Source organism: Diaphorina citri, unplaced genomic scaffold, assembly GCF_000475195.1.
Source record: "Diaphorina citri unplaced genomic scaffold, Diaci psyllid genome assembly version 1.1 scaffold682, whole genome shotgun sequence".
In the NCBI taxonomy this organism is placed as follows: Eukaryota; Metazoa; Arthropoda; class Insecta; order Hemiptera; family Psyllidae; genus Diaphorina; species Diaphorina citri.
Window position 1 is genome coordinate 3,934 of NW_007378115.1, and position 27,552 is coordinate 31,485.

Genomic DNA, 27,552 nt, shown 5'->3' on the forward strand with positions numbered 1-27,552 from the left:
AAGATAAAACTAGAAATAGGTACTTATAAACTTCAAAAGCTCAACATCCAAATTGTCGACTGGAATTGACTTACAACACTACAAAATTGACTTTACTTACAGCACAACAAAAATTGACTGACCACGCGGTTGTGGCCATTTTTTGTCAACAAAAGTTTTGCAAAGGTGAAATACCTAGATTAACATGTAGGTAAAAGTACCAAATTAGGAGAATTCGATAGGTTTAATTTATAAATTTTATTGGTTTTCAAAAAGTTAGATAAAATTTATCTATTTTTCGATTTATTTGATTTGAAAGCTAAAAGTTAGATTTTGAGATTAGGCTGTTTGAAACAACGATAAAGGCTAAGGCCATTTTGTTTGGAAAATGTATTTTTCTTTATTACCTCAAGGAAAATTAAAATAATTAAGGGAATGAATCTTTGTTATTATTAAAACGATTAAATAATAAGAGAACATGAAAATTAGTCGTAAGAATACGAAAAAAAGCCGAGAAAGACAAAAAATTACGATGCAAGAGAACGAAACGAACGGACAACCTCTCACTTCAACGTACAAACGAAAACTGAAATCCAACGTTGCCGTTTCGCTAGTTCCCGGTTCCTCCTCAGTTGTTGCCAGATGTCGTGTCTGAAAAAGGGTAGTTTTTGGAGCGGGATTTTGTAGGGTTGATTAGTAGTCTGTTTTTCATTCCGACGTGGGTGCGATGCGAACCCGACGCGTGTTTTTCATTCCACTTCCCCTACTTTAGCGTCAACGCTGCGTCTTAAATCCCTGATGCGAGTCTCGAGTAGCTTCAGGTTCCGCCATATTGTAATTGTATTGAGGGAAATGAAAAAAATGTTTCGTAATTTCTCCACTAGATGTCGTCAGGTTTGTTGAATTTCCACATTTTACCCCCACTCCTGACGCAGAGTGAACGCCGCATCGATGCGGCGTAGGAATGAAAAACAGACCTTAGATAGGGAGGTCTTGTCGTTACAAAACCGAAGAGAGGAGTACAGGATAGAAGAAAGTCAGCCGTTCCGAGAACGAACCTTATCTTTTAAGGATAAAGTGCAGGAGTCGAACCCACAATCTTAATAGTGTATCTCAATCCCCGAATTCGCTCAATGAGCGAAAAAATAGATCACTCCGCGGAATAAAAAATGCAAAATGCTCATTCCCCGAAATTCAGCAATGGAGGAGTTGCAAATGGGTAAAAATTATAAATAAATGGTCGATTCCTATGTAAAAAGTTGGGAAAAATCCAAATCTGAGGTCAAGAATAACGTGAGTTTCAAGTTTGAACTCGATAAGTAAGTAGGTATTTTTAAGTATTACTTACTTGCCTACTTTTACATTGTCTTTTGTTTTTCTATGATATGTACCTAGGTAACTTTTGAAAGGTTATACTTAGTTCGATTTCGGTAACTACATACAAGTAATACTTGATCACTTACATATTTACTTCTTTAACCAAGTAGGTACTTACTTACCCATCTTCAGCATAAAAAAACAAATTTTGACGATCAGTTTTTCATGCCCTGAGTCAGAACTGAAGAGTGAGGTGAGGGAATAAAATTATTCCTGTCAGACAAGAGATTGCAAATATTTGTTTAAGTAATATGTTGGTGCATAAATCTGCAGAATTGCACAGGAACAAAACAGTGGTGAGCACAGCTCATAAATAGAACCAAATCTCATAAACATATGTTGGTGCATAAATCTGCAGAATTGCACAGGAACAAAACAGTGGTGAGCACAGCTCATAAATAGAACCAAATCTCATAAACAGTTTAATATGTTGGTGCATAAATCTGCAGAATTGCACAGGAACAGAACAGTGGTGAGCACAGCTCATAAATAGAACCAAATCTCATAAACAAATATAACGAAATGAGTTTTGTCCTGAGATGCGGGTACCCACCTACTCCCCTTCTGTGACAAGACGAAAATAAATTGCACTTCCAATCTTACTAGTTAATTACTCAGCAAATCTGACAACATACCTCACGTCTTCCCTTCTGTGACAAGACGAAAATAAATTGCACTTCCAATCTTACTAGTTAATTACTCAGCAAATCTGACAACATACCTCACGTCTTCTATTTGCTTATGAAAAGGAACTTGTGCAATTGTAACACAACGGTGTAAAGATTCCTGTGGCGTATTGCTTCGTAAGCGGAAGGTCGTAGGATCGTATCCCCACCGAGGCATAGGTAGTATTTTAAGCTCATCAAGCGGGAGGTTGGTATGATAATAGACCGAATGTGGCGAAAAAAGCTTGAGACATACTGGTAGGTATGTCTCAGAATGTATAGGGAGAGAAATCACATCCATAGAACAAGAGAGACAAACAGAAAAGCTTTAAACACAATAAAAACTAAATTTAGCCACATACAAAATAGTCCATGAGTTACTAGAATAGTCTGTCAGACGGTCTGAGAGACTTAGGACTTGTTTCCGCCACATACGTTTCGACGCGCTGAGGGTGAGTGGCGGGCATTAAGTCTGTTTCCGCCACACATTTTCCGACAGTCTGACAGACCCAAGTCTCTGAAAACGCGGTCTTTCAGACGGTCTGAGGGTGAGTGGCGGGCATTAGGTAGGCATAAATAAAATGCTATTCAACATTCCTTCAATGTCGGGACCATCTCCTTTCACGACTCCTTTGTGATAACGCGCCGATCCTTATCATCAAGCTGGCAACGTGCCACGGCGTGACAACTGACAACATTGTAAATATTGTAATGTGTGATTTTTCACCACATTCATCTCTGTATTAGTGAGCGGAGGGGGGGGTGAGAGAGGGAAGATCTCTGTATTAGTGAACGGAGGAGGGGGGAGAGGGAAGAACTGTCAGGCGAAAACGTGTGTCTGATATTTCACAGCCTTTCAGACATCTATTGGCATACTCATTCATACCTTTAGGAAATTCAGTAAGTACATAATTGACGACAGAAATGACAGACCGACAGTGAGGTCTACAGTCTACGTTTTAACTCCAGAGTTTTGCATTTGGTTTAAATGTTTGTTTGTTCCGCTATAGGTACCTAACTCGTGATTGCCTGGTCCGATTTTGATGAAATTTGTTGCAGGAATTTAAAAGATCAATTCACGTCACAAGTCCAATTTGGGGTCCCAGAACTGAGCGGTTCCCATGTTTTGGTCTCACCTTTTCTACTACCAATAGATGTGAGTTACTTCGGTAAAGAAAGATGACAGTTCACCCTTATTCGGCACTGGAAAAATCAAAGGAAAGTAACATGGAGGAGAAGAAGAAGGGGAGAGGGTGATTATGAAAGACAGGTTTCGTCAGAGGGAAGAACTGTCAGGAGAAAACGTGTGTCTGATATTTCACAGCCTTTCAGACATCTCTATTGGCATACTCATACATTTAGGAAATTCAGTACATAATTGATGAGAGAAATAACAGACCAACAGTGAGGTCTACGTTTTAACTCGAGAGTTTTGCATTTGGTTCAAATGTTTGTTTGTTCCGCTATAGGTACCTAACTCGTGATTGCCTGGTCCGATTTTGATTAAATTTGTTGCAGGAATTTAAAAGATCAATTTACGTCACAAGCTCAAATTCGGGGTCCCAGAAACTGAGCGATTCCCATTTTTTGGTCTCACCTTTTCTACTACCAATAGATGAGTTATCCTCGGTAAAGAAAGATGACAGTTCGCCCTTATTCGGCACTGGAAAAATCAAAGGAAAGTAACATGGAGGAGAAGAAGAAGGGGAGAGGGTGATTACGAAAGACAGGTTTCGTCATGAAAACTGAAGGGGTTGGTGTCGTGTGGAGCAACAGCTGTTCTGTGAGCTCAGATAACCTCCATACTTATTTCTCCAAAAGAGAAAAACAAAAAGCAACGCAAAAAAACTCCCCGATGAAATCTCAAATCTGTACACATCAGCGAAATTATCTTCACAAACACAAACTTGAGGTTTCGTCATGAAAACTGAAGGGGTTGGTGTCGTGTGTAGCAACAGCTGTTCTGTGAGCTCAGATAACCTCCATACTTATTTCTCCAAAAAAGAAAAAACAAAAAGCAACGCAAAAAAACTCCCCGATGAAATCTCAAATCTGTACACATCAGCGAAATTATCTTCACAAACACAAACTTTTCTTTGATTTGTTTGAATGAATTGGAAATGGGAAAACAATATCAACAAAAACAAGAACATATTACAAGTATGTAGGTAGTTAGGTAGGTACTTTGATAACTAGTATATGTAAGTAGTAAGTACATAATTAGGTATTATATTATCAAACTCTCCCTGAAATAAGTACTGTAAACTGAAAAGAGATGATGGTGTAGTTTAGATATTGTTTGATTTGTTTGAATGAATTGGAAATGAAAAAACAATATCAACAAAAACAAGAACATATTGCAAGTATGTAGGTAGTTAGGTACTTTGATAACTAGTATGCAAGTAGTAAGTACATAATTAGGTATTATATTATCAAACTCTCCCTGAAATAAGTACTGTAAACTGAAAAGAGATGATGGTGTAGTTTACAAAATATTTTCTTGTAAGTACAACGTTCTTTTCTGCAGATAGTTAAGGACAATGTCTGACTTTCTGAATGAGCTTGTCTTGGGCTGAATGAGCTTATCTTGGGCTCTGCAAAATTGAAGATTACAGACTTGATTGGATCTAAAGATGATCCCATCTTCTATCTTGAGTTCTGCAAATTTTAGCCACACCAACGACCATGAGTGAGTATGTCGGTTGGTGTGGCATTCATAGAAGAAAAATTTGAAGAGAAAAACCATCCTGGGTGGAAAAATCAAAGATGGGATGGTGTTCTCTATGAGAGTGTTTCTCCCACTATGGTTTTCCAATGCCAACTTTTCTAAGAACCACCCTGATAGCCACAAAAAGACATCTTTTCTTAATCTGCTATCGTCATTCGGCGAAAGCTAAAGCCGCTACAACAACAACAACAACAACAACAACAACAACAACAACAACAACAACAACAGATCCGAAGTCCACCGCGCTAACCACTACACCACTGAGGTTGGTTGAGGAAAGGGACAGAATAAAAGTTGGTTAAAAAAAAAAGACTAAACTGTGTTAACCATACGTAGGTACTTATTTATTATTATTATTTTTTTTTTTTAGAGGTTTGATAGTGGAATTGTAACTGCCAAGATCTTATCGTCCCGAAACCGAGAAGGAAGACAGCATAGGAGAAAACCAGCCATTCCGAGAACGAACATTAACTGTTCAGGGAATCGAAACTGCGGCGTAGCGCCTACAAGGCAGATGCGCTACTAACCAAGCTAACTTATAACAATCCATATTGAAAGACAAATCTTACACATACTTGTGTAAGATTTGTCTTTTAATATGGTTACATAGGTATTTGTGTTTATATTTACCTTGATATCATGGTGAACTATTCCCTGGGAATGGATATATTCCAAGCCTTGGACTATTTGTCTGAATATGTACATCACTTGTTTATCATAACTCAGTTGTTCAGCATTGTAAGTGCTACAACTTAGCCATTGCTTCAGTGTGATCTGACATAGCTGCATCTGAATATACAGAGTTACCCAGTCCTGGAAAATAAATAAATATTTATTATTCGCCGAATGGTGATGGCAGAATAAAGAAGACATGTCTTTTTATATCAGTCATACACCGAGGTGATGGTCTCTAGCCATGTTTAATTGGCTCGTCCTGAACCTCAGTCAACCATTGCATCATAAGGCCTTGTGCTTGTTCTTTAAAGCAGAGAGAACCCTTTGAAAAACTGCCAGCTAGGCTGGTTAGGGTTAGCTCATTATTTCTTCCTCTTTCTGTCTGGTTTTACGAAATGACCTAGGAATCATTAGTCTCCTCCCTACCTCCTAACTTGGGTTTAAGTTAACCCTAGCCCCTCTCCTCTTCTTCTTCTCTTTCCTCTTCTCCTCTTTTCCCACCTGTTCCTTTTCTTCTTCTTTCCTCTCCTCCTTCCCTATATTTTCACTAAGAAAATATTTAGAAGAAAAAGCGAAAACATGCTATCTTTCTTTCTTTCTTCTCTTCTCTCTTCTAACTTGAAGATACTTTACACAAGTGCCTCAGCATTTATGCTATACCTAGTTAGATATAGGTAGGGACATAGAGAAGTAGCCTCCACGAAAAAATCCAAGACCGCTGTAAGTAAGGAAACTGTAGAATCTACTTCAACCAATGGACTGAGAGAGAAAAAAAAAAAAAAAAAAAAAAAAAAAAAAAAAAAAAAAAAAAAAAAAAAAACTTCCTCTCCTCCTTCCCTATATTTTCACTAAGAAAATATTTAGAAGAAAAAGCGAAAACATGCTATCTTTCTTTCTTTCTTCTCTTCTGGCAATTGTAACACAACGGTGTAAAGATTCCTGTGGCGTATTGCTTCGTAAGCAGAAGGTCGTAGGATCGTATCCCCACCGAGGCATAGGTAGTATTTTAAGCTCATCAAGCGGGAGGTTGGTATGATATTAGACCGAATGTGGCGAAAAAAGCTTGAGACATACTGGTAGGTCTGTCAGACGGTCTGAGAGACTTAGGACTTGTTTCCGCCACATACTTACGTTTCGACGCGCTGAGGGTGAGTGGCGGGCATTAAGGTAAAACACCCAGTTATCGACACCCTTAAGGATTTTTTCATTTTTAATTTGCTATAACTCGTCCATTTATTGAGGTAATTAAGATCACTCCGGGGAATAAAAAATGCAAAATGCTCATTCCCCGAAATTCTGCAATTATTGAGCAACTGTAAATAGCTCAGTCCGCGGACTGGATTTATGCAAAAGTTAAATTGCCAAAATCGGCCATAGAGCATCATGAGATTAAAGAATAAACTGCTCACTCAGCGGAGTGGAAATAAGAAGTGCCAGATCACGGATTGTGCGTTTTGAAAAATGCTCAAGGAATTTCAGGTTCTCCACTCCGCGGAGTGAGCAGTTTAGCCTTCTTTCTCTTGTTGCTCATTGGCTGATTTCGGCAATTTAAATTTTGCATAAATCCAGTCCGCGGACTGATCTAGTTACAGCCGAATTTCCGGGAATGAGCATTTTGCTATTTTTTCGCGAATTCGGGGATTGGTTGATGGTCGGTTCTCCGTTTTGGACGCCTCCTTACGTCTTATTTACAACCTGTTGATAATAATGAGGAGAAATAAAGAAACAACGCTTTCTAATCTTTCTATTAAGCATACTTGAAATTTAATGCGAGGCAGTAAGTTCATAGAACTAAAGTAGCGGCATTAGTATTAAGTACATGAATTATATATAAATATAAGTAGATATAGGTACCTAGTAGCTAAATAGTACATACCATAAGCAGATAATACCGGGTACCTACCTACATAATTTTCTGTAAAAACAGCAAGGTATATTAGAATATACCTTGTTTATCCTGCCAGACTGAGAAGTACCTAAATTAGTTTCTTTTCTTTCTTTATTTTTTTTTTTCAATAGATATTATTTATCAAAATAAAAGTTATTATAAAATGTTAATTTCTGCAACTTTAAATTTCGGGGTTGAGAAGAAACCTCGATTAATCTTTATTTCTTGGGACCTTGTATTGTAAATTGTAATTACGTACGTAAAGAAAATTACTATTTCTGATTTCAATTTTCATAACTCTATAACACAGGGAAGGTCAGCTGGCATTCTGTTATATAAGTAGATATAGGTACCTAGTAGCTACATACCATAAGCAGATAATACCGGGTATAGGTACCTACCTACATGATTTTCCGAGAAACAGCATATATTAGAATATACCTTGTTTATCCTGCCAGACTGAGAAGTACCTAAATTAGTTTCTTTTCTTTCTTTCTTTTTTTTTGCAATAGATATATTATTTATCAAAATAAAAGTTATTATAAAATGGTTATTTCTGCAACTTTAAATTTCGGGGTTGAGAAGAAACCTCGATTAATCTTTATTTCTTGGGACCTTGTATTGTAATTACGTACGTAAAGAAAATTACTATTTCTGATTTCAATTTTCATAACTCTATAACACAGGGAAGGTCAGCTGGCATTCTGTTTTTATTTCTTGGGACCTTGTATTGTAATTACGTACGTAAAGAAAATTACTATTACTGATTTCAATTTTCATAACTCTATAACACAGGGAAGGTCAGCTGGCATTCTGTTTCAATTGTTGTATAATGCTGTGCAGTTTTTCTATCTCCTCATTCTTCTTAGCCAGATCTAGTTTGAGTTCATCAATGATACCATCTTTATCATCTTCAGAACTGAGTCGTTTCCGCTCATCCAAATAAAGAAGAATTTGACTAGCGGATGGCCGATGCTTCGGATTAACATCCAGTAACTTTGAAATGATTTTGGCCTGGAACAAAAATCGAGATTCGAATATTTACATATTGTGTTAATACCTCAATTCATTGCAATAAAAAAAATAATAATAATAATTTCATATTGATTTTTCAAATTTTAACATATTTTACAAAACAGAGGAAATTAGAAAAGGTTTTTCCATAATCAAACCTCACTTTTTTTCTTTTCTCAATTGAGACTCGAACTCGGAATTTAGCCAATAGAAACCTTCTTGATAACATAGGTACTAGAATGATGTCGAAACATCTTCAGAAGAAGTAGGTCACAAATTGTGGACAGAGTTGGGACCTCCGGAGTGCAAGCCTAGTGTGACATAGGTATGTACTAGAATGATGTCGAAACATCTTCAGAAGAAGTAGGTCACAAATTGTGGACAGAGTTGGGACCTCCGGAGTGCAAGCCTAGTGTGATACCCACTCGGCCACGGAGGACTGATTTTGACTTACGAAGTGAGGATACTTGGAGGAAATTCGGGGCGGCATGTGTCCCATTTTGAGTTTGGTGATCTCCTTACTTTTCTCCATGTCTGTGCTGAAGTTGATGAGCATTTCGAATAGAACTATACCTGTAATCCAAAACGGGCATAATACATCTACAATTACTAGACATATCCTAACAAAAAATAGTAGACATAAATCACAAGAATACAATCAGTCACTACCTACTCCTCCTACTCCTAACAGAGATAAACACTCAGTTTAAGTGAAGTTAATATGAATGAGGAGGCAGGCAAATTGTCACGAGGGCTATTGGATATGCACCAATGTCCTGCCGAATAGGACTGAAAAGTTCTCGTAGATATTGTAGCTCCTCTAACTTGTAGGATTTGCCTAGGAGACGCAACTCATGGAGTTTATCACAAATGACTGAAAAAAAAAATATATATACCTGTACTAAGAAATCATTAGGTAAACAAACCTCTAGGCATTTCAAAACTAAGCACCTATTAGTAAGTGTTATGTTCCTACAGCACATCTACAATTACTAGACATATCCTAACAAAAAATAGTAGACATAAATTACAAGAATACAATCAGGCACTACCTCCTACTCCTAACAGAGATAAACACTCAGTTTAGGTGAAGTTAATATGAATGAGGAGGCAGGCAAATTGTCACGAGGGCTATTGGATATGCACCAATGTCCTGCCGAATAGGACTGAAAAGTCCCGTAGACCTGACAGGTACACCTGATCAGGTTTACCTACTGATACCTAATGAGCACACACACTATCAGGTAGACCTGATCAGGTAGGTACGGCTCAAAAGGTCCGCCCGTCAGGTCTACCTGAAACCTGATGAGTACACACACTATCAGGTAGACCTGATCAGGTGTAACTGTCAGGTTTAGCTGATAGTGAAAGGCTGGCCTTACATACTCGGATCTGATATAAACTTTCTTATTTATGCAATGAAAACCATATCCAAGTCCAAGGGGATAAGCTTTGTAGAAAATGCACAAGATGTGTGAAAATCAATCAACAACAAAATTACAACAATGGAAAAAATCAAAAATCCATGACGGGAAAAAGTTTTTCTTGCATCCATGGAAACCACTGTTGTCATATTGTCTGGTCTGGATCCAGTCTGGTGCTGGTCCTGGGGGGGGATTGTCTGGTCCAGATCGGAAACTGGTCTGGAAAATTGAATGCTTTGAGAGACGACTTCCACGGCTGAAACAGTAAGTAGTCACCCTCAACTCCCTCAAGTAATGTAAGCAATTCACCCAACCAAAAAGTAAGAGTAGAAAAAAAAGAACAAAGTGAATTTTCAAGTTTACTCTGATTTTTTTCCCCCTTCAGTTTGTCTATTTGTTTCATCATAACTTACCCATAAATAAGTGTTTCTGTTTAACAGGATCATTTTCCACGTATCTACAACTAGACCTGACAGGTACACCTGATCAGGTCTACCTGATACGTAATGAGCACACACACTATCAGGTAGACCTGACAGGTACGGCTGAAAAGGTCCGCCCGTCAGGTCTACCTGAAACCTGATGAGTACACACACTATCAGGTAGACCTGATCAGGTGTACCTGTCAGGTTTAGCTGATAGTGAAAGGCTGGCCTTACATACTCGGATCTGATTGGTAATAAAGGAGTTATGGGCAAGGCAGGATGGGCAGGTTAACTCACCTAAGCTATACACATCACTCTTGGGGTCACACAGGCCATGTAGTTGATAAAGGAGTTGTGGGCAAGGCAGGATGGGCAGGTTAACTTACCTAAGCTATACACATCACTCTTGGGGTCACACAGGCCATGTAGTTGTTCAGGGGCGGCATACAGGCGCGTACCCAGGGGATGATCAGACCGGGGTGGTACAGGTATAACCGAGTGCCCCTCCTGATGAGGAGAGTGAGGTAGGAGACAGCATGCCAGACCAAAGTCACCCACCTGTACCGACTTCAAGTCGTGAGATACGAAGATGTTGGATGGCTGTGGAGAGAAAAAGGAATTTCAATTGTGTTGAGCATAAATGCTTTTCACAAATTTCGTTCCCTGCTTAATACACTACGCTAAATTTTATGACTTGACTTGGACTCGAACCACCAACCTCCAGATCTGTCTGGCTAGGGGACGTTAAACGAGAGAAGACTAGCGTCTGGCTGTGGGACTATAAACAGGGAGGAGAACAGCTAACCCTAACCAGCCTAGCAAGCTGGCAGTTCCTCAAGTCGTTCCCTGCTTAATACACTACGCTAAATTTTATGACTTGACTTGGACTCGAACCACCAACCTCCAGATCTGCCTGGCTAGGGGACGTTAAACAGAGAGAATACTAGCGTCTGGCTGTGGGACTATAAACAGGGAGGAGAACAGCTAACCCTAACCAGCCTCTGTTAATAATGAATCTATCTTTCCCATAAAATAATAATAATAAAATAAAAAATAAATAAATTAATAAAGAAACAGAGAGGCAAAGACTTACCTCCTTCACTAGAATCTTCATCAAGCTGGACTGTATCTAACTCATTCATATTGTCTCACATCACACAGTAGCTCTTGTATCTGAGGCTGTCTGGAATAACAGAAATTACATAAGAGTGATCAGAGATATATTTTGGATACAAGCATTGGCTTAAAGACAAGTGAATAGCCAAGACAAGTAAATAGCCAGCCTAGTTAGCTTGGTTGGTAGCACATCTGCGTTGTAAGGGCTAGGCTGTGGGTTCAATTTCTGTCCGGGGCAGATTTTATTCTAAACAGACAAGGTTTGTTCTAGGAACAGCTATCTTTCTCCTTTTCTATCCTTCTTCTCTCTTTGATTTTGGGACAATAGGACCTTAGCAATTACATGCAGTTCCCTCAAGAAAACCTATATATATATATAAAAAAAAGACAAGTGAAATTTAAGTTTAACTTTTGGTAACAACTTAATTAGCGATATATTTTGGATACAAGCATTGGCTTAAAGACAAGTGAATAGCCAAGACAAGTAAATAGCCAGCCTAGTTAGCTTGGTTGGTAGCACATCTGCCTTGTAAGGGCTAGGCTGTGGGTTCAATTTCTGTCTGGGGCAGATTTTATTCTAAACAGACAAGGTTTGTTCTTGGAACGGCTAGCTTTCTCCTTTTCTATCCTTCTTCTCTCTTTGATTTTGGGACAATAGGACCTTAGCAATTACGGTTCCCTCAGGAAAACCTATCATTTCTGTCTGGGGCAGATTTTATTCTAAACAGACAAGGTTTGTTCTTGGAACAGCTAGCTTTCTCCTTTTCTATCCTTCTTCTCTCTTTGATTTTGGGACAATAGGACCTTAGCAATTACGGTTCCCTCAGGAAAACCTATAAAAAAAAAAGACAAGTGAAATTTAAGTTTAACTTTTGGTAATAAGTTAATTAGCCTCTCATACAATATTTGTGCCAATTCCAGTGGCGTAGCGTGGTCTAAATTCAAGTGTAGGGCGTGTAGAGCTCATGCACAGGTCTACCAAGTCCCATCACAGTACATGCCATTAAAAAAAAGACAAGTGAAATTTAAGATTAACTTTTGGTAATAAGTTAATTAGCCTCTCATACAATATTTGTGCCAATTCAAACAGTTCATTGTCTCACCTACCTTTAGGATAGAGAAATCAGCAAGTTTCCAAAAGCATGGAGAAATGGATCCAAGGGTTGGAATCACCTCCTTAACGTCTAGGTCATTTTCTAAAGAAAATTTCAAACAAGCAGTTTTGAACAGATACCACATTCCAATGCCATTGTTATCTATGTTTTTACTGAAATGAATACTGGTTTGGCTGATAGGAAAACAAGATACTAAAATACTCCTAAGGTTCAAATTGGAAAAAACTGACAGAGACCTTGGGTTGTGGGTTCTTTATCTGGAAAAGGAAGAATGAAAACCAAACCAGCGAACCACACACTTTTCATATGAAAAATTTCAAAGTGAACATTTTGAAAATTCGCGGGTCATTGTTTGTTTACAAAATAAGGAACGTTTCACACGATGCGCTACGCGGATTTCAAACGATCCAGATTTTTTCTACGGGTCAATGACCTTCACTCTAGGTACCTACGTACCTACTTTTACAATGCAAGTACTTTTCACAATACGATAATGGCGTATCTAGGTACCTGTACCTGAATACCTACCTTCTTTTTTTCCCCTGTAGGGGACTTTAACATAACTACTTTTAACCAGCTTTTTGATCATTCCCTTGACACAGGCGAATGCCACTTTCTAGATTGGTAAATGGGTCGATTTAAGAACCTTGCACAGTTCCAAAGCAGTGCGATAGCATTCATGATTCCCGACAGACAACGTGTGCTTGAACAGGGCGATGAAGAAACCTCTGTGAAAGAAAAACCAGTTTTATTTTAATTAGACTTATGTTTTGGATTTCACCAATATTTATTCTGTCATTAGAACACCTGTTAAGCTAACAGCCAGTTAAGTTCCATTTAATTTGTATTGGATTAACAGGGCTGTTAAGCTAACGGGTTGTTTGAGGCTGGAAAGAAGGTTGGTGAAATCCACCATTACTTTATCATGGACACTCGTTGCTATGTTGAAGACCCAGAAGAGGTTAGATAGTAGAACAGCCGCGGGAGACACTAAAAGTTCACAGAAGAACAGTTTTATGTTAAGTTCGCCCTGGGAGGGAATCGAAGCCGAGACCTAGCGCTTACATGTCATCTAAGGCATTGCTTTTCAATGTTGTAGTATATCACGGCATTATTAAGAGCCTAAAAAATTACTGATGCCATAAATTCCCTAGAATTTCTTTTTTACTCTGAAAATGCACTAACTTCTAAATTCAAGGTTAACTAGGCTCATAAATATATGACTTTTTCACCCAGCTAATTTTTAACTTTTTTTGTACTTGGCGGGGCAGAGGGCTATTGAGGTGGACACACTACCATCACGTCACGTCACGTCACGTGAAGTCAGTTAAAAGTTGTCACGTCACGTCACGTGAAGTCAGAAAGATTTAGTTCAAAGTTTTCTTCATTTCTTATAATATTGTATGTAATTTCATTCAGGACAGCCACAACACTATAACATCACGTGAAGTAACGTGATGATGGTGTGTTTCTACCTTTACACTCCTTAACTCTCCCACCCACCTGTTCTCCTGTTTACAATAGTCAAGGCGGCACAGGGAGTTGGAGGCGGTCACATTGAAGCTCGGATGAAAGCAAGGAAAGATTAGTTGAAAGTTTTCTTCATTTCTTATAATATTGTAGGTAATTTCATTCAGGACAGCCACACTACTATAACATCACGTGAAGTAACGTGATGATAGTGTGTTTCTACCTTTACACTCCTTAATATATGTCGTCGCGCTCTACCTCTACCGCGCTCTACCAAAAAAGTGTCTATAATGTAATAGGGTGCAGTATCTATAATGTAATAGGGTGTTGCCATTATACTTTGTCAATTACCTGTATTGTATGCACTTTAAAATAAATAAATTCAAATTAATTCTCGGTGTGTTTCTACCTTTACACTCCTTGCTTCTCCCACCCACCTGTTCTCCTGTTTACAATAGTCAAGGCGGCACAGGGAGTTGGAGGCGGTCACATTGAAGCTCGGATGGAAGCAAAATTCTCCCACCCACCTGTTCTCCTGTTTACAATAGTCAAGGCGGCACAGGGAGTTGGAGGCGGTCACATTGAAGCTCGGATGGAAGCAAAATAATATAGCATGACAATTCCGTAACAGTCTCACATATAGGGAAGAAAATCCAAGCATTAGACAATAGTAGACATACCTCGCGAGGTGTAAATCCACGTTAACATGAGGTTTTTGAACAAATAAATAAATGCCGTTTCTTTGTGTTATCATATCACAACTTTGGTGCTCACTGCAGCATTTTAGGATTTTTCAAATATTTCAATAATCCTAACACCCAATGTTTATCTACCCTGCTGGCACCCGTCGCTAGAAGTAATTAAAAGGTGTTAAACATAAATAAATAAATAAATGCCGTTTCTTTGTGTTATTATATCACAATAATCCAGATCTCAATGTCTACCTACCATGCTGGCACCGGTCGCTTTGCGGATCGCTAGAAATAATTAAAAGGTGTTAAACATAAATAAATAAATAAATGCCGTTTCTTTGTGTTATTACCTATATCACAATAATCCAGATCTCAATGTCTACCTACCATGCTGGCACCGGTCGCTTTGCACATTGTACATAGCTACTCACTCATTTTCTGGAAGCAAGACTCGAAGCAGAACAGAGCGCGCTCTACCAGATCAGCCGCCATTGAGAAGTCCTCACTGTGACGACATAGCTCGGATAGTTGCAGTAGAGCGTCGATGTGGTACGAGTTGGTGTTCAAGATTGCCTGGAAGCATAGAAACACAAGAAATTTAGGGGCAAATAGAGTGGAATGTTGAGAAAGAAAGGTACAAGGTATTGTATTTTGTATAACCACATTCTAAAAGAGGGTGTGTACTCGAGGTTGAGTGGCCCCCGCAGCAGCCAGTCATGGAGTCAATCATGATACAAATTTTTTGACCCCGCCGGGAATTGAACCAGGGTTTCCCGCGTGCAAGACCAGCGCCGTGACCACTACACCACGGGAGCTGACTCCTGAGAGAAATCTGAGAAATAATTTAGGGTGGGCTAAAAAAAAAAAAAAAAAAAAAAAAAAAAAAAGACTTACCGCCAGTCATGGAGTCAATCATGATACAAATTTTTTGACCCCGCCGGGAATTGAACAAGGGTCTCCCGCGTGCAAGACCAGCGCCGTGACCACTACACCACGGGAGCTGACTCCTGAGAGAAATCTGAGAAATAATTTAAGGTGGGCTAAAAAAAAAAAAAACAGACTTACCCTGGTTGTATTACATCAGGCAAGGCAGCCGCTTCCTGTGCTACGTTGAACGTAGGCATGAAGCTACGAAAGAATATGGATAGTGTGTGTGGATTATCTATCACGCTAATGCGATTAGTGCTGGGGCGGGTGTACAGATTGACCGAGTCAAGAGGAGGCAGAGGATCGAAACTGAAGATTGGAGATCGGGAGTCCTGGATACAAAACAAAATTATTAGTAAACAAGAAAGAAAGAAAAAAAAAAAAAAAAATCGAAATCTGAAGTCAAAACAGCGAAAAAGTTCATTTTTTTCTTGAAGAGGTTTGATAGAGGGAACTGTAACTGCCAAGGTCTTATCGTCCCGAAATCGAAGAGAGAAGGAAAACAGGGTAGGAGAAAGTCAGCCGTTCCGAGAACGAATATTATCAGTTCAGGATAAAATCCGCCCCAGGCGGGAATCGAACCCGTGACCCAGCGCTTACAAGGCAGACGCACAAAATGCGCAGAAACGCTTGCGCGCAAACAAACGAAGCGGGAGTCATAAATTATGACGTCATCGCCTACGGGAGCGTATGCCGTGACGTCAAACTTCACGATTTACCGGTATTTTTTAAATCGATTTATCTCGAAATTTAGAAGAGTCGTAGAAGAAAAAGAAAAATTCCGTTGGTCCTCATTTTTCCTGCTCTATGACTTTGAAACATCACCCAAGTATGCATCGTAGAAGAAAAAGAAAAATTCCGTTGGTCCTCATTTTTCCTGCTCTATGACTTTGAAACATCACCCAAGTAAGCTTCCGTTAGTCCTTATTTTTCCTGCTCTATGACTTTGAAACATCACCCAAGTAAGCGCAACTGATCTATTTTCCAATCTTTGGTGATATAGGCTTCCTTATTTTTCCTGCTCTATGACTTTGAAACATCAACCAAGTAAGCGCAACTGATCTATTAGATAGAAGTGATAGTTGCCATCATTGTTTCTTCTTCTTCATGCATAATAAATAATTATAATTATTACTTCCTCTCTTACCTCGGGAATGATAGCGGTGACATTCTTCACATCGGACAGGTGATTATAATTATTACTTCCTCTCTTACCTCGGGAATGATAGCGGTGACATTCTTCACATCGGACAGCACAACGTGTCGTAATATACTCCTCGGTATGGTGGCCTGATAGAGGCGTTGTCTCTTCTGCTTCGCTTCCTCGACACACGGTGCACCTGAGGAAGCAACACAAGCAATGGATTATGTATTCGCAACCTATTCAGTATACATATTTAAGCGAAAAAAAGTGTTTTCTGTTTAACATAACAGTGAAGGAAGTTTTAATCTCTATTCGGTGACAAACTACCTGCCTTCTCATATTAAACTCACTGTTGTATCCATGACAACAAATTCAATACTTCAATCAATATTGTAAGATTTTCCCAGTTCAGTCTGTCCAGTTTTTCAATTGCATTTTTATGTGACATGTGTGGTTCCATATTAGGAGGGGAGATTGTTGTATCCATGACAACAAATTCAATACTTCAATCAATATTGTAAGATTTTCCCAGTTCAGTCTGTCCAGTTTTTCAATTGCATTTTTCGACTCAATATAATACGTTCTCTTCCCACATAGCTTTCCCTGTTCAAAACCTTACCACTCGTCTTGTCATTTCAATACACATTAAATCATAAAAGTTGGCGACGAAGGTGAAAAAGTTTAGTATTTTTCAATTCAATCAAGATTTCAAGTTTTTCAAGTTTTATTCAACGATTCAACCATGGACGCAGATCAATTCCAGCAGTTTCTCGCTATGATGACACAGCTTATACAGACCATGAAGCCTCAACATACTCAGGAAAGTACCCAATCAAATCTAGTACCTTTTGAAAACTACATATCACTCACCCAGTCTAATTGGGCACCCAATTGCTCAGATGGTCACCCATCTGAATACCAACCACACGCAACGTTACTTAACTTCAGTAATCACTTGGGAACATTAGCTATTTCGTGTTTGATTTTCTCAGGACTTAGCCAGCCTAATTAGCTTAAAGGGTAGTGTGTCTGTCTTGTAAGCGCTAGGTGGCGGGTTCGATTCTCGCCCGGGGAGGATTTTATCCTAAACAGATAAGGTTCGTTCTCGGAACGGCTGGCTTTCTCCTATCCCGTCTTCCTCGTCTCTTCGCTTTCAGGACCTTAGTAGTAGGGAACTGACGTATTCAGCGCCACTGACTATTTCGTGTTAGATTCTCTCAGTACTTACCTTTGTCTACTTGATCCAATACAAGCAGGACATTTCTCTCCAGCCAAGGAAGAAGCTCGGACTCTTTCCACACATGATAGCTCCTCTCTACATACAGACTGACCAACTGTTGCAGTGAGTTACTAGTGCTGGAAATAGGCATTAAAAAGGAATTTAAATTATCAAAATCAAATCAAACTTTTTTTGTCTTTTGGAAACGAGGGGCTCACGTATTTATGTATCTAAAATAAAGAGTGTTTCATTTTGTTGAAAAAAAAAAAAAAAATGTGGTAAAGCAAAGAGCTACCTCACAACTTTTGTGGGTATCACAGGGTATCACACTTAAGCATGGATGATTATCAAAAATGTCGTTATCCGATTAATACCTACGCCTTGCTAGATTTCATGACTGGATTTGGACTTGAACCACCAACCTCCGAAGTCAAAAGTGGAGTGTGGTAATATTTTCAAAAGAGGAAGCTATAGACCCATATACAGTAATTCCAAACTGCTCGTAGTCTTGGAATCCAGGTTGAATAATATTCAATTACATTTAAGCATTTTAAGCAGTAACTAGGAGGATATATATATATTTTTTCCCTTAAACCACGCTGTTCCACTTACGTTTTGGGCGAGTGAGCAGCAAAGAAGGCATGTGTCTGCACTCGGGAGTCGGGCTGGATCGCACAGAGTGTGGTGATATTTTCAAAAGAGGAAGCTATAGACCCATATACAGTAATTCCAAACTGCTGGTAGTCTTGGAATCCAGGTTGAATAATATTCACTTACATTTAAGCATTTTAAGCAGTAACTAGGAGGATATATATATATATTTTTTTTTTTTCTTAAACCACGCTGTTCCACTTACGTTTTGGGCGAGTGAGCAGCAAAGAAGGCATGTGTCTGCACTCGGGAGTCGGGCTGGATCGCACATTTCTCCAGCAGAGGCAACAACACCATGGGAAACATGAGGAGTGCCTCCTGTAGCAGCGTGTGGGCCTTCTCGACGTCGTTGTTTTGAAAGTGAGCCACAGCCAGAGAGTATTTGAAGTTTGGTAACTGAGGAATAAGGAATTTTTAATTGTGTTAAGCATATTTAAATGCTTGTCACAAATATCGTTCCCCGATTATTACTTGAAGTTTGGTAACTGAGGAATAAGGAATTTTTAATTGTGTTAAAAAGCATATTTAAATGCTTGTCACAAATATCGTTCCCCGATTATTACACCTAGATACATTTTATGACTTCACTTGGACTCGAACCACCAACCTCCAGATCCAAAGTCCAACGCGTTAACAACTGCACCACTGAGTGGTCAAGTTCCTTGTGGAACAATGGCTTAGTGGTCAAGTTCCTTGACATTTGAAAACAACAGTTCAGTCCGTCTTAAATCATGATTCTCGTTTCACACTTATCGGAATAGATAGAGAACGAAATCACAACAAACCGAACCGAAATGAAACCGAATGTGTTACCTGTGATAGATTTCTATCTGGTTCCCACTCTTCATAGAACTTAATCAGCCAGGCATATTCCTGAGCGCGTAGGGCGTAGAAATCTCAAAGTCCAACGCGTTAACAACTGCACCACTGAGTGGTCAAGTTCCTTGACATTTGAAAACAACAGTTCAGTCCGTCCTCAAACATGATTCTCGTTTCACACTTATCGGAATAGATAGAGAACGAAATCATAACAAACCGAACCGAAATGAAACCGAATGTGTTACCTGTGATAGATTTCTATCCGGTTCCCACTCTTCATAGAACTTAATCAGCCAGGCATATTCCTAAGCGCGTAGGGCGTAGAAATCTATGAGTAGAATGATGGCTAGAGGGTCGGTCTCTGGATCTAGGGAGAGGAGAAATGAACACCACTAGCTCCCAGACTATCTTACCTGTGATAGATTTCTATCTGGTTCCCACTCTTCACAGAACTTAATCAGCCAGGCATATTCCTGAGCGCGTAGGGCGTAGAAATCTATGAGTAGAATGATTGAGGGTCGGTCTCTGGATCTAGGGAGAGGAGAAATGAACACCACTAGCTCCCAGACTATCTTACCTGTGATAGATTTCTATCTGGTTCGAATGCTTGTCACAAATATCGTTCCCCGATTATTACACCTAGATAAATTTTATGACTTCACTTGGACTTGAACCACCGACCTCCAGATCCAAAGTCCAACGCGTTAACAACTGCACCACTGAGGTTGGTGTAACTGAGGAATAATGGTGAATAACTTGTTCTTCTTTTCAAGATGAATCTTCACAAAGTCACGTCAGAATCTACCTATCAGTACTTAATTTATTCAGAAACCCAGAGAATAGCTTTGAATGTTTGCAAGTTTAAAGGCAATATTTTTTAAATATTCTTAAAACTAATGAACATTTTAAATATTATCTTTTTCTTATTGTCTATATTATTCTTGTTCAATATTGTTAAAAATCAAGTACTTGGGGGGGGGGGGGGAAATTTACAAGTGGGAACGGGCTTTGAGAGGGCAAAATAAAATCCAAGAATTCATCAGATTTCTGAACGGGTTATGTACGGACGCGGACGTAACCTACGCTATACTTCTGTACAATATCACAAAACATCATGTACATATTAAAATAAAATAAGGGACAACCAAGGAGTACAAATATTTACAAAAAAAGGTAGTCCATGTACGAGTAAATGTTCCCAGCAATTTACAACAAAATAAATTTCACCACACCAAGGTAACAGAATACAAAATTTATTCACACATTGGGGTATTTTTTATATTTCACTCAACAGGATCATGTAGGTGTAGAAACGGGATAGAATCGGGATAAAAGTCGAGACACACATCACCGCACTGCGGAAGCACCGTCGTGGTGCGGTGATGCGTGTCCCGACACTTTCAAAGTTCAAATGTCTTGTTTTTCTTTCTCGCCGTCCAACACTGAGTCTATATGTTGGCGCAGTTATGTGTGTCCCGACCTTAACCCGATTTACGTTATGAACTGCACTCAGTGGTTATGAGTAAAATCCAAGAGGGACTATTTACCATGGAGGCAGAAATAATATACATACATTAAAAAAATATATAAAATATTCTATTACATATGTAACTTTGTAGACATTACAAATAAATATGAGAACCTTGCACAGTTCCAAAGCAGTGCGATAGCATGCGTGATTCCCGACAGACAACGTGTGCTTGAACAGGGCGATGAAGAAACCTCTGTGAAAGAAAAACCAGTTTTATTTTAATTAGACTTTTTATCATGGACACTCGTTGCTGTATTGAAGACCCAGAAGAGGTTAGATGGTAGAACAGCCGCGGGAGACACTAAAAGTTCACAGAAGAACAGTTTTATGTTAAGTTCGCCCTGGGAGGGAATCGAAGCCGCGACCAAATAAATATATATACGAGTATGTATATATAAAAAAAAACTGTGCAAACTACAATAAATACAAAGATCCCAAAATACGACCTAAATACCTACCTAAATCTTTGTACTTGTTGCAGTTATTCCTTATGTACATCGAAATATTTTACAATTTATGTAAATATCTACATATTTATTTCATGATAATTACTTTGATTTTTCGTGTAAGTACAGAAGAATATCAAATTTATATTTGATTTTTTTTTTTTCCCCAAGTACCAAGTATAGAAGAATAATATTTTATAGCCTCATGACATAGGTGAATGGGCAAGAAACGTCCAAAACAGCCTCTCATGTTAATAATTCCCTTCATAACATTTTTCAAGCATCATCTGCACTTGGGCAGAAATCCCAAGTTCATGTCAAAATGAAACAAGTACAGAAGAATAATATTTTATAGCCTCATGACATAGGACCATAGGTGAATGGGCATGAAACGTCCAAAACAGCCTCTCATGTTAATATAATTCCCTTCATAACATTTTTCAAGCATCATCTGCACTTGGGCAGAAATCCCAAGTTCATGTCAAAATGAAACTCTAGATCAGCGGAAGGTACAAGGTATTGTATTTTGTATAACCACATTCTAAAAGAGGGTGTGTACTTGACTGAAGACTCAGTAAAATTGTGAAGGTCCATTCTAACTGTTTTGTTTCAATACAACCCAAAACAGAGGGAGTATAGCTAAAGCCAAATGTCAGCCCAAAGCAATCAACCTAGGGCTGATTGAGAGGCTGACAAAAAACACCAACCCCATCTGAACATGGAAAAAGGTACCATTTTAAATCACCCACTCACCACAATATTGTCTGGATTCAAGCTCTCCACAGCCTCGAGGAATTTCATCTGGACCTGCTGGTACTGCACACTGTGCTCAAACGCAAAATGCAGAATGCTACCATCAGATGAGAACGAGGTCTTATTGACCAGCTTCATTGAGATACCAGGTTTGCCCACCGGAGGCCAAGTGTCTTTAGCAGTCACCAGAATGGTTTGCTTGACATGTGCACGACCAGGTGTGTACTTGACTGAAGACTCAGTGAAGTTGTGAAGGTCCATTCTAACTGTTTTGTTTCAATACAACCCAAAACAGAGGGAGTGTAGCTAAAGCCAAATGTCAGCTTAAAGCAATCACCCTAGGGCTGATTGAGAGGCTGACAAAAAACGCCAACCCCGTCTGAACATGGAAAAAGGTACCACTTTAAATCACCCGTAGCTAAAGCCAAATGTCAGCCCAAAGCAATCACCCTAGGGCTGATTGAGAGGCTGACAAAAAACGCCAACCCCGTCTGAACATGGAAAAGGGTACCACTTTAAATCACCCACTCACCACAATATTGTCTGGATTCAAGCTCTCCACAGCCTCGAGGAATTTCATCTGGACCTGCTGGTACTGCACAGAGTACTTGTCAATGTCAATGAATCTGTACCAAATTTCATCCAGACAATCGCGAGTTATAGCAGAACAAACAAACAAACATCCATCCAAACCAAACGCAAAACGGTTGAGTTAAAACGTAGACCTTCACTACGTTCGGTCAATAAATTAGTAGAGGACAAAATGATATTTACCTTCAACTTCCAGCTTCACTTGGCTGCTATCCATGCTAGATCCTTGCATCTCTTGTAGAGACATCATAGGAACACCGGTGCTATCTTTCTGAACCATCATCTGAAATTATTTAAAGGAGGTTATAATTTTTCTCTTCTTGTGAAAAAAAGTTGACATTTATTAAGAAATTCTTGAGCCATATTGTAAATTATAAGCTATGGATCCTGATTTTTTCATTTGATGTACAAGGTTGTACCCCAGTGAAGCAACAGTTACAGTTGGGACTGGCAGATAAAAGACACAATAAAGTTTTTTCTTCTTTTTAAGTAATGTGAGAAAATACTTTATTTGCCCTTGTCCACCTGGTCCAGTGTTTACACTAAAAGATTAATAATTTAGAGGATCGAGTAGTTAAAGCATTAGATTATTCAAAATTCATCTCATGTACTTACCGGTATATGTGTCCGGAGATCTCGCATAGCGTCTATCAGAGAATTCACACTTCGTCTCAAATCTACAGAGGCAGATGCCACTCCTCCTGCTCCTGCTGCATCACCTTCATTGCCACCGCCACCAGCTTCGATCCTGCGGAAATAATGAAAAGTTGTGAAATATAGCATTAAGGAGCGCGGTAGCGCTCCGCCCCGCCAAGTCAAGAAAGTTTCACCGCGCTACTAGAGATAATAATATAGCATGACAATTCCGTAACAGTCTCACATATAGGGAAGAAAATCCAAGCATTAGACAATAGTAGACATCCCTCGCGAGGTGTAAATCCACGTTAACATGAGGTTTTTGAACAGATAAATAAATGCCGTTTCTTTGTGTTATTATATCACAATAATCCAGATCTCAATGTCTACCTACCATGCTGGCACCGGTCGCTTTGCGGTGGCATCTAAGGCATTGCTTTCCAATGTTGTTGTATATCACGGCATTATTAAGAGCCTAAAAAATTACTGATGCCATAAATTCCCTAGAATTTCTTTTTTACTCTGAAAAGCATCTAAGGCATTGCTTTTCAATGTTGTTGTATATCACGGCATTATTAAGAGCCTAAAAAATTACTGATGCCATAAATTCCCTAGAATTTCTTTTTTACTCTAAAAATGCACCAACTTCTAAATTCAAGGTTAACTGAGCTCATAAATATATGACCTTTTTTCATCCAGCTAATTTTTAACTTTTTTTTTGTACTTGGCGGGGCAGAGGGCTATTGAGGTGGACACACTACCATCACGTCACGTCACGTGAAGTCAGAAAGATTTAGTTAAAAGTTTTCTTCATTTCTTATAATATTGTAGGTAATTTCATTCAGGACAGCCATTTATGTAAAGTATCTACATATTTATTTCATGATAATTACTTTGATTTTTCGTGTAAGTTCAGAAGAATATCAAATTTATATTTGATTTTTTTTTCCCAAGTACCAAGTACAGAAGAGAATTTTATAGCCTCATGACATATGTAGGACCATAGGTGAATGGGCATGAAACGTCCAAATTAGCCTCTCATGTTAATAATTCCCTTCATAACATTTTTCAAGCATCATCTGCACTTGGGCAGAAATCCCAAGTTCATGTCAAAATGAAACTCTAGATCAGCGGATTCAGGGTGTTATACAACTGTTGAAGACACGAGGCAAAATCAATAACATGAAATTTGGATTGCCCTGGACAGGTGGTTGCCTAAAATTACACCATTGAATTTCAGCAAGTCATTTGAAGAAGAAAAAAGTAAAAGGCATTCGGGTTTCAGGAAATGTAATTAAATTTTCATAAGAAATACATAAAAAAAAAAAAATATTGTTTTCCTCTTGTAATTATAGTCAATAGTGTGACCTGTCGTTAACCGCTCCTAATTGATAGTTTGCGTTTTTACTTTCCTTATCCTATAGGAAGGAAAGTAATGTAATCGGGTCAAATTTTCAATGGTCAGTTTTTAGTGCCAAAACACGTTTTTAGAATGGTTAGTTGTTAGTTGAATCTGTATGATATATGGTACACATTTTTGGCACCTAGAGGAAATTTTCTCAATAGCTTTTGGGGCTGATCAGGCCTTTGAAAGACCCACTGGGGCCCTTTTTCTGAGTGAGTTCCACAGTTCTTTTTTTAATGGCTGATGGCACAAATGGAACATTTTCTGGACTGATGGAACATTTTCTATGTAAAAAAAGTACTGAGCAAAGATAAATCTTCACCTGTTGCTTTCTGCATGCACAACTCTGGAGCCAAACATCCGTTTCAGCTCATTATTGGCATTGAGAAACTTGGCTTCAACAGCGAGTAGTTTGACTTTGTTAGATGATGTGAAAATATCAGATTCAGAGCTGGCTGTTGCTTGTTTGCAGGGTTCTCCAAGAATCTGATTCAGAAAGACCCACTGGGGCCCATTTTCTGAGTGAGTTCCACAGTTCTTTTTTTATTGGCTGATGGCACAAATGGAACATTTTCGGTACTGATAGAACATTTTCTGTGTAAAACAAGTAAACAAGTACTGAGCAATAAATCTTCACCTGTTGCTTTCTGCATGCACAACTCTGGAGCCAAACATCCGTTTCAGCTCATTATTGGCATTGAGAAACTTGGCTTAACATTTTTGGCACCTAGAGGAAATTTTCTCAATAGCTTTTGGGGCTGATCAGGCCTTTGAAAGACCCACTGGGGCCCCTTTTCTGAGTGAGTTCCACAGTTCTTTTTTTATTGGCTGATGGCACAAATGGAACATTTTCTGTACTGATGGAACATTTTCTGTGTAAAAGAAGTACTGAGCAAAGATAAATCTTCACCTGTTGCTTTCCGCATGCACAACTCTGGAGCCAAACATCCGTTTCAGCTCATTATTGGCATTGAGAAACTTGGCTTCAACAGCAAGTAGTTTGACTTTGTTAGATGATGTGAAAATATCAGATTCAGAGCTGGCTGTTGCTTGTTTGCAGGGTTCTCCAAGAATCTGATTCACTTCTCGTACAGACCTTTCCACTTCATCCTAAAACAGAATGGATTCATTATTACTACCAATAGATTTTAAACTCAAACATTTAAGTGATACCTGTCTGTCTGTCACTCTGTCCCCATAGAAGGACTTATGCAAACCTGGTCAACCTATATATCAAATTAAAGGTCTTTTTACCAGGAACACAAAAATGTTGGTGCAAATTTTGTTGCTTGTTTGCAGGGTTCTCCAAGAACCCTGCAAACAAGCAACAAAAGGGAACAATGTTAGTTATTAGCAAAAATAACCCTAGGCCCTTCTTCCTAAGAACAATTTAATTATTATAACAAACTTACTTCAAAATTGTCTTCACTGCTTCTGGGATTTTGTGCCTTTGATGAACTGCATTTCTTTTTCTTCTTTTTCTTTTTACGTTTCTGAGCATCTTTGTTTTCATTGTGAGCACCTCCTGCTTCACTAGCATTGAGAGACCCCGTTGTTTCATGATCATCGTCCTCCTTCACTTCGGACTCAGAATGGGATTGCTGGTTCAGCTGAAAAGGGAAGGGTCAGTCAAAATCACTGGGCAAGGAAAAGAGTCTGATTTGGAGACCAAGAAATTTATCATGCACTGGCTACCTATAGGTACTTATCTTCAAACTTTATTGAACAAAGTGTTCTTTCTTCTAATTATAAAATTCTAGGACTCATTTTGGTAGGGTTTTCATATTAAAAAGAACAAAAAATGAGTGCTGTCTCAAAAGCTTTTTTTTTAAAATAAAATATGTAGGTATGACATCATATCTTGGAACTAAAGACACAGAGGTCTCAAAATCAAGGATCAGACTTACCAGATCATATCGGTTGAGGTTCAACTTCTTCTTTGTTCCTCCGGAGGAAAAGTCTGTTTTTCATAATAAAAAGAACAAAAAATGAGTGCTGTCCCAAAAGCTTTTTTTTTTAAATAAAATATGTAGGTATGACATATCTTGGAATTAAAGACAGAGGTCTCAAAATCAAGGATCAGACTTACCAGATCATATCGGTTGAGGTTCAACTTCTTCTTTGTTCCTCCGGAGGAAAAGTCTGCTTCAGTATCACTTGCCTCATCCCCGGGGATGATCAAATCTTTCTCCGTCTGCAGACCCAACTTTCTCAAAACTCTGGATGACATTGTAGAATGCTGTCAACTTGATACGTTCAGCACTAGACAGAGATCATTTCCTAGACTTTTTCAAATTTTCAATGGAATTTTACTGAATTAAAGAGATTTATTTGATTTTATTTGGAACACATCTCTACATTTCACACACCATTATCAGCAAGAGGAAATCAACTTTCAACAGCTTATCATGGAATTTTACTGAATTATAGAGATTTATTTGATTTTATTTGGAACACATCTCTACATTTCACACACCATTATCAGCAAGAGGAAATCAACTTTCAACAGCTTATCAGCTGATTTTTTGTTTACAAAAGTTTTTAAGGCGCGTCCACACTCTCTCATTTGTCCGATAGAAATGAACAAGCCTCGTTCACACTTACTTAGGGGAAAGGGGTACCATGAACCATTTTTCTCTGTTTTTTAAGGAAAATCATTATTTCAAATTTAGATAGGATGTTTTCTTTTCTTCTTTTTTTTTTTTCAAGTAGTCCAGTCAGCTTGGTATGGACTTTATGAGAGAAATTCAGCAAAGAGAAAAAAAAATGTTTTTTTTTTTTTTGCTGTAAAAATAAATAGATTTTGGGAATGGTAAAATGAGATGGTAGATCCCACTGTAGTGTAGATACTTATAAGTACAG

The 27,552-nt window shown here is 38.6% G+C and overlaps 2 protein-coding genes and 1 long non-coding RNA gene across 3 annotated transcripts; all 3 read right to left on the reverse strand.

The window, feature by feature from the left end:
* Positions 1-7,818: 7,818 nt before the first annotated feature.
* On the reverse strand, positions 7,819-10,771 carry LOC103511159 (probable serine/threonine-protein kinase DDB_G0268642). The gene is made up of 4 exons (XM_026825013.1): positions 10,562-10,771; positions 8,781-8,899; positions 8,087-8,326; positions 7,819-7,977 (listed from the first exon to the last, which is right to left on the reverse strand). Exons 2-3 carry the CDS (start codon positions 8,880-8,882, stop codon positions 8,114-8,116), a joined length of 315 nt encoding a protein of 104 aa, XP_026680814.1. The 5' UTR covers positions 8,883-8,899; positions 10,562-10,771; the 3' UTR covers positions 7,819-7,977; positions 8,087-8,113.
* A 521-nt stretch (positions 10,772-11,292) lies between these two features.
* On the reverse strand, positions 11,293-12,692 carry LOC113468253. Its single transcript, XR_003392079.1, has 2 exons — positions 12,399-12,692; positions 11,293-11,358 (listed from the first exon to the last, which is right to left on the reverse strand). It is a non-coding gene; the product is annotated as an uncharacterized LOC113468253 (long non-coding RNA).
* A 2,937-nt stretch (positions 12,693-15,629) lies between these two features.
* LOC103511167 (transcription factor 25) lies at positions 15,630-27,071 on the reverse strand. The gene is given in 12 exon segments (XM_026825009.1): positions 15,630-15,827; positions 16,711-16,835; positions 17,868-17,995; positions 18,715-18,905; positions 19,574-19,695; positions 20,955-21,052; positions 22,051-22,324; positions 22,833-22,932; positions 23,265-23,397; positions 25,601-25,800; positions 26,103-26,300; positions 26,780-27,071. Coding segments are annotated over 12 exon segments (1,908 nt in total). The 5' UTR covers positions 26,921-27,071.
* Positions 27,072-27,552: the final 481 nt, after the last annotated feature.